At 30.9% G+C, this 8,189-nt stretch overlaps 1 protein-coding gene across 1 annotated transcript; it reads right to left on the bottom strand.

Moving 5' to 3' along the window:
- Positions 1 to 3,751: 3,751 nt before the first annotated feature.
- Positions 3,752 to 6,463, bottom strand: LOC131631119 (alpha carbonic anhydrase 1, chloroplastic-like). Its single transcript, XM_058901896.1, has 6 exons — positions 6,278 to 6,463; positions 5,976 to 6,184; positions 5,671 to 5,777; positions 4,612 to 4,717; positions 4,344 to 4,526; positions 3,752 to 4,187 (listed from the first exon to the last, which is right to left on the bottom strand). The coding sequence occupies exons 1-6, from the start codon at positions 6,345 to 6,347 to the stop codon at positions 4,032 to 4,034; spliced, it is 831 nt and encodes a 276-aa protein (XP_058757879.1). The 5' UTR covers positions 6,348 to 6,463; the 3' UTR covers positions 3,752 to 4,031.
- Between the last annotated feature and the right edge of the window lie 1,726 nt (positions 6,464 to 8,189).

Below are 8,189 nucleotides of genomic sequence, written 5' to 3'. Positions count from 1 at the left end.
GTGAAAAATAGATTAGAAAGAGAAAGATGGGATTTGAACCAAAATTAGAATGAATAATATCATATTTTATCAAATTTTCAAGAGATCAAAAACTCAAAGATCCAATCCCAACTTTTACCCTAATTCATTCCATTATTTATACACATCATATTGATAACAAAAGAGGACGAAAAAGAGGTGAAAGACACTAGGGTTTCAAGGTGCAAAAATATCAAAGAAAGGTGAAATTTTCGTGCTCTTGATTCAAGGACTTTCCAGGCCAAATAATCATCTTAAACCACTCCTAAGGTAAGAGAGGGTAAGGTCACATTGCTTTTAAGTTCTTATAGTGTTCATGATGCTCATACAAAACGTACACATTCACGCATATTTTTGATTTTTTATACCTTGCGATTCTTTGTGTTTTTCCTTGAACTAATCGTTTGTGTAAGTTCCTGACGTGTTTTAGAGGAGATCTGAGTCTTTAGGTGGAAGCTTGAACGTGTATAGCAATATCCACCATTGTTAGGGCACAAACGTGAGCTACTTCAGATCCAAGGTTCCGTACCGTTTCAGGGCATAAAAACAACACCATTGAATCCGCAGAACCTTACTTGATATATCTGGGTACTTTGTTTTTCATTTAAGAGTTAATTTCGCAGGTTTGGAAATTTTCAGAAGTTGCTATGAAAACGTTTGTAGCGAAACTATAGCAGTATGGCAACAAGTTCGTAGATAAATTTATGGCCCAAGGAAGAAGATGATGATGGACTATTGACCCCACGCGTGACCACATCACTGGTTGGTCAAAGAATTGGGTGTCTCTCTCCTTCTGTGATTGGTGGTGCGCGCGTCCGTGGGGCCCAGATCCAATGCGCCTCATGCTCATGTGCCCACCATGCAACTCCATCATCTATCCATCAGATCTTCATCCAACCAGATCTAACGATCCAGATCGCAGGACCATCATGCACCCTCAGGAAAGCGTCACACACGATTGGCGCCAGGTCTTTTAACATTTTTTTAATTATTTATTTGTTTATTTGCATTATAACTTGTTTTGTCTTTTTTTAGCCAATTAAAAACCTTTTTCAAACAAAAACCTTTTTTTTCTTCTAAAAAAACAATTAAAAACAAATTAATTTAGGGATTTATGTTACTAATTTAATTGTTGATTTAGGTTTTAGTCAATATTAATTTTTTAGAACTAATTTATTTTAATCATCTAGAAAATTAGGATTAGTATTTAATTGTTAAATTTAATTAATTTATATTTTAGTTTAATTAGTTATTTTAAATTAGGATTTAATTTTAGGTCAAATAATTTTAATTAATTAGATAATTTAGGTTTATGACTAATCTAATCCGGGTTCGCCTTCAATTTTCAAAAACCTTTTATTCTTCCCTTTTTAATTTTCCTTGCAATCATTCGAGTTTATCCTGTCTTATTTTTGTGGTTTGCCCTTGTGGCTTGTAATAGTTAATTAGGCTTTATTTTCGCGCTCAGTTCTTCACTATAATGTATCTCCCCCAAAGCCTTGTAATAGCTTAGGTTTTTTTCCTGCCTTTATTTTTCTGCCTTACAAGTGTTTATTGTAATAGCGTAGGAATTTTAATTCTGCCTTTATTTAACTGCGTGGTTAGTAATCCTAGGGAGTGCAAGCCTTGTTTAAAATAAATTAGCCCACTAATTACAAGATAAATATCTGAATCTAACCACATGATTGTGCCACACACACACACCTTTAGGGTAACCCTTTTCATGCTGCATGTTGCCTTTTTAATTACGATTCTAAAATAGTCAAGTCCCTCGATTCCGAGGATACCTAAAGCAAATGCTGCCTTAATTCATTGAAATCATCATATGAGATCTAGTCCCTCGATGTTGCCTCGAAATAAGATGATTGTCCCAATTGCTAAGGTATCCTCGCTGGTTGCCTAAAGAATAAAGACTATTCTATCCTTCCCTAGACTACCTGCCCTCTTTATGGTAGGGACAGTCTTATGGCAAACGATAATTCCGATGACCCTTTTTTAAATCCAATGAAAGGACTACCTGCCCTCTTTATGATATGGATAGCCCTTTCCCATTAAAGTCTAAAAGAACAGAAATTTTAAACTTAAGGGTAATTGTTTTTAATTGCTTGTTCTATTTAAACTCAAGAATTACTTTTCACACCTTCTTTTCAAAACGACTTCCAAAAGGCTACGCTTATTTACAAGCTAAAGTCCTTATTCCAAAATCTTTTCTAAACACACACGACACTTCGAACATTTCAAACAAAACAAAGTGAGCTAAGCAATTAAGAGCCCATGGATAACCATGGATACAAAGGGTGCTTACACCTTCCCTTTGTATAACTTACCCTTGAACTCAATCTCTTTTAAAAGGTCTTTTCCCGTTCTTTTAGCCTTTCTATACATTGGATAAAATAAAAGTCGGTGGCGACTCTTGCTGTCCGCAACATTTTTTTAAAGTCAGTTCTCCCACCGTATTACACTTATGCTTTGCGAAAGTTGAAGGTTCATGAGAGGAACTATCTTACGCACGATCAAGAGTTGGCAGCCGTGGTGTTTGTGTTGAAAATTTGGAGACATAATCTGTTCGATTCCAAATTTTAAGTGTTCAGTGACTACAAGAGTTTAAAGTACTTGTTCGATCATAAGGAACTGAATATGAGGCATAAGAGGTGGCTTGAATTTCTGAAGGACTACAATTTCATTTGAGTTGCCATCCTGGTAAGGCTAATGTTATGGCTGACGCTTTGAGTAGAAAGTTTTTGCATATGTCGATGCTTATGGTTCGAGAATTAGAGTTAATTGAGCAATCCATAGATCTTAGTCTAGTATGCGAAAGGACTTCCAACAATGTGAATTCAGTTATGTTGAAGCTGAACAATGGCTTTCTTGAAGATATCAGAAAAGGTCAAAATATCGACTTGAGCTTGAGTGACCAATTGGTGCTAATCAATCAAGATAAATGTGGTGGCTTTAGGACAGGCGAGAATGGTGTGACGAGAATCAGAGACAGAGTTTGATTTTCAAATGTACCAGAGCTAAAGAAGAGTATTCTTGAGGAGGTTCATAGGAGCGGTTTGAGTATTCATCCCGGTGCTACTAAAATGTATCAGGATCCGAAGAAGATATTTTGGTGGCCAGGAATAAAGAAATATATTTCTACGTTTGTGTATTCATGTTTAAATTGACAAAAGTCAAAGATTGAACATCAAAAGCCACCAGGTATGATGAAACCTTTGAGTATGTGGAAATGAAATAACATTTCTATGGATTTTGTGACAAAAGAAAAAATGAATTCGATCTTTCTCCCAAAAGGCCATACATAAAGCTCCTAACGACTTCACGTGGACTAGCCCTCAGTGCAACAAATTACAATTAACTCCACTTACAACTCCACACAATAAGGAGTTGTCCTCGTTGTACTTCTTAGCAAGTATATTATTGATAAATTAATAATTAATATTATATTAAACTTTTGTTGGAAGGTCCGGGGAGTGTCGAGAGTGTCAATAAAAACTACATGTTCAGAATCTTTAAAATCTTGACACTTCATATCTACTCAAAACCTTAAAGTAATGAGTGTATGCATCATTTTTCTTATAAATTCAACATTTTCTCAATTGGTAATCAATATGAAAATTAACTACTCCCAATTGAATTCAACAACTTTTAAAAACATCTATTAAATCAAAATAATTTATTTATATAAATGCAACAAATTAAGAGGGACCTTAATACAATATTTTTAAAGTCATTTAACGGAGAAATTAATATAATTATTTTAGTAAATAGAATACAATTAGTTTGAGAGTTTTCTAAATTTATTATAAATTCTTATCATACGAGGAATAAGAAATGTCAATAATGCATTGATTAAGACCAAACACAGAATACTTTGATCTCAATCCTAAGAAAGTGCTCTTAGAAGAATAAATAACTCCCAATTTTATGATGCCTACATCACTTTTATGATGCTTACATTACTTTCCTCAAAGGTAAAGTCATCTTCAGAAAATCTTGTAATGATATTTGGTTCAAGGTGTTTGAGTCTCATGCTTTTGGTTAGGGTGATAGTGATACATCTCAATTTTTCGACCATTCAATGGTTGAAGTGGCCTTGCATTATGGAAAAAATCCACACTCAATGGTGCCTTTAGAAGTTCAAGTTGTTTCTTGGACAATGTTCTCACCTGCATAATGTAGACAAATTAAAAACCTAAATAGCCGTTATACGGTACATCAGCCGGTAGAATCGTTTCATTTAGAAAGAAATATTCCTCATCTCTAAATTTAACGATTCTACACGCTGAGTCGTATCATAGAGCATATGTTATGTTAATTATTACCTTTCCGACGATGTTCCAAATGACACCTTGTGTGCATGGAGGTGTAGTAAGAGATCCAACATATCTATAATATCTATGGATCTTTTTATTTATTTCTTCTACATCAAATGTGCCAAGGGCAATTTTGGCATTTTTGTTTCCTGTACGGCTCTGATTTTTTAGCTCCTTCAACTTGTCCTCAATCTATAAGTAACATTACAAATGATATAAATTCTTCTCGTTTATACTATGATTAGTCACATAATAATTGTGAATTGAATAAATGTACCTTGGAGATAAGAGGATCAGGATCACCCAAATTGTAGAGTGATGCTACAACTGCTATGTTGTTGTTGTCTTCAGTTAGGTGAACTAAGTGGAGCTCTGCATCATGTCTGTATTCACAATGTTTTGTATCATTAGTTGGGCATTTTCCATTGTAACCGTTAGATATAGTAAAAGCCGTCTTAAATTTTTAGAAGTTTTATGTTAATTATCTATGATTTAACTTTGACAAAACAACTAAGGATTATACTATGAGGCTTAATTTAACTCTAACTTAACCTTAAAACCATCTGAATTTGACAAAACTTTTTTTTTTATTAAAGTAAAGTTATTTTCAGATCTAATTTTAAATGATCTGGTGTAAAATCTTGCATGTACTTATATTTAATTAATGTAATTAGTGTCTTTTCTCGTGGATCATCATGCACAACATACCCCAGAAGCCATAAACTAGTGTACATGGGTCAGAATAGAACAGAACACATGGATTCCATTCCATGTTTAGTATGTGTATTAAATATTAAAAAAGTTAAATTAAAAAGGGTGAATGTCACACACACATATATATTTTTATGGTGCATATAAATAAAATAATTCTTTGGCCTTTTTAGTTAGTGACACAATTAAAAAAAAATTACAAGGCATTTTCTTTTTTTAATAAAAAAACGCTTGTTTAAATACATATTTATATGAGTTTCATAATAATCAACGGGCACTGGCAAAATTTATATTATTACCCCTTCTTTATGAGTCTACCACCAGCCAATTTTAGCTTTTTTTAATTTAGAAAAATAAGCTCTAATAGTTTAGAATTCCGTCAAAAAATAAGTAAAATTAAGTAAATTTTTATTTAAATTTAATTTTTTTTTAATTATTTACTTTTTAGTAAAATTAATCAAGTACTTGAACTCACTTATTTAGTTTTAGTTGACAAACAAAATGTTATACTCTGTAAAGTAATTTCTACAACAAGAATTATTGGAGGGAGAAAATGGTGATTTTTTTTAGACAATTGATTAAAAAATTAAAAATAATTAAATAAAAAGAGTAAGAAAAAACTTACATACGGCCATGAGCCCGGTGCTCTGCAGGAGCATGCCAGTGAAGTTGTTTTAATGAGTAATTTTTTCCATTAATATGAATATCTCCCACTTTTCCTTCAAAATGCACCTATAAATACCAAGCCCAACCTCATAAGTTGATTTATCGTTTAGTCTAATGATTGAAAATTTCACCTCATTAAAGATGAATAAGTAGTACGTCGCAGATTCAAACCCGTTATATAAACGGATCACGGATGTTCTTACATAACTATCATCTGAAGTGAGTTGAAGTGATTTATCAGAACTAGATGATGAACATACTTACCCCAATATTGAATTGGTTGTTAACCAGTGTAGCATTTGTTGGAACATAGTTTCTATCTAATGATTCCAATTGATTGTTCAAAACAATATCTGAGTACACAAGATCCACAGGACTCTGAATTTTCCCATTTGAACATGCTGCATAAGCTGGACTCAAACTTCCCCATTTGTCAGGACCATTTGGACCAATATAACTAAAATTAACAGAACCTACCATAACAAAACAAAAAAAAAAACTGAATTATAAATCAAATCAAATCAAATTAAATTATTATGAAAAATGCAAAATGAAATTAATCTTACTGTAATCTGCTGAACTGCAAAGAGCCAAAGCTGCAAAAGAAAGAATTGAGAGGTAAAAATGCAAAGCCATTATGAATAGCTATGATTGATTTGATCTAAGAGGCAATGTATTTATTCTCTCACCTTTATATATGTGGTGATTATGTTGAATGTATATATAATATTACTATTATGGACATTTTGGGGATATGCTACACTTTGGATGGTGATGAATTTGTTGGGGCTACTTACAAGATCAGTGGAGAGACATTGCTGTCCTTTTCTATTTAGGAACATTATATGCTGCCAAGACCCCAAAAAACCATTACCAGATTCTGTTCTGACTTATGATTGAAAATTTTTTGTTTATAAACTTTATTTCTCATAAAATATTTTATTTTTTTAAAATGTCAATTTTTAAATATTAGTTATTTATTTATATTAATACATATATCATCGCTAAAGATTGAACTTTAGATCAATATTTTTTTTTAATTTAATTAGCATATATTAGTTGTATCAGTTGAGTGTCCTTTACCATTTGTAAAATTATTTTAAAAACTACTTAATAAATAAATATAAAAATGGTTATCTTTATATAAAAACACTTAACTGAAATAATAAGAATCTCTTCGAATTTAACCAGAAATTTTAGATTCGAATTCAACCCTGAACATGAAACAGTGTTAATTCTCTTAAGAAATAATTTTATTACAATTTTTTTTTTCAATTTAAAGGTCGGTCTTTACAGTTGTGTGTAAAGGATATCTGATTTATATAAAGAAAAATATATATTAATTTGTGACTCTATCTTACGTCCAAATTTTTAGATTTATGAAAATTTTAATTAGATTTAAAAGTAATACAAAATAGATAATTATGGTATATGATGATAAGTATCAAGAGACAAAATCAAATGGTTAAATTGAAATAATTAATGAGTTTTATAAGTCGAAATGCTTACATACTATTAGAGTTCTACATCCATCTTAAACAATCAATAACTATACTTCATTTACTTTTTGTTCGAATTTATAGATTATTTAATTATTTCTTTTGGAGAATTTTGAAAAATTAAAAACATATCGCCGAAGTTGAAAAGAATTTGTGAATGATAAGATAGAATTGGCTTTTTAAAATACCTTTCTTTATTCTTTTTAGGTTTTTGCACACTCTTCATCAAAATGCACCTATTATAGTGATTAAAATTCAATGCTTCTTTTCTTTTAGTAATACTTATCTGAATGAGTACAAACATCTAGTAGATTTTGATAGGGAAATTATAAATTACTTTGTGAACAATATTGCACAAGAAGTTACAAAGTACTCTGCCAGCATAGAAAAAGAAGGATGAGTATTATTGTAGAAGATAGATACTATGTGAACCACAATTCTAATGTTTTTCATCACTTTCTACACCATCCTCCCAACTGTCATCGATAACGTTAATTTCTTTTGTTTAGATTATTTTGAAATATTATGAGAGAATATTTAGATTATAATATCATGTTTTATAATTAAGTTGACACTTTATTAAAAAATTAATTATAATTTTGATCTCTATAGTTTACTTTATTCACTAAATTAATATTTATATTTAAAATTATAATGTTAATATCATGTAATTAATTTTACACTTCATTAAAAAAAACTAATTAAAGTTTTAATTCTCGTATTTTACTTTATTCATCAAACTAATATTTATATTTCAAATGCATTTTGTTATGTTCGAGAATGAAATGATAATCAAAGAGATTGAGTTGATTGTTGTGTTGCGGTAGAGCTGAATTCTAATATAATGGAGTGAGACTGACTTACAAGGTTAGCACTTCAACGTTCAAGTCAGTGAAAAAAATAAATAGTGGAAGATCAATTGGGAATGGAAAATCATCTTTAGAAATTGCGCATAATCCTTTAAATATGAGAGTATGTT

The sequence above is a fragment of the Vicia villosa genome, unplaced genomic scaffold (assembly GCF_029867415.1).
Source record: "Vicia villosa cultivar HV-30 ecotype Madison, WI unplaced genomic scaffold, Vvil1.0 ctg.000775F_1_1, whole genome shotgun sequence".
Classification (NCBI taxonomy): Eukaryota; Viridiplantae; Streptophyta; class Magnoliopsida; order Fabales; family Fabaceae; genus Vicia; species Vicia villosa.
This window is presented reverse-complemented; position numbering and strand designations above follow the sequence as displayed.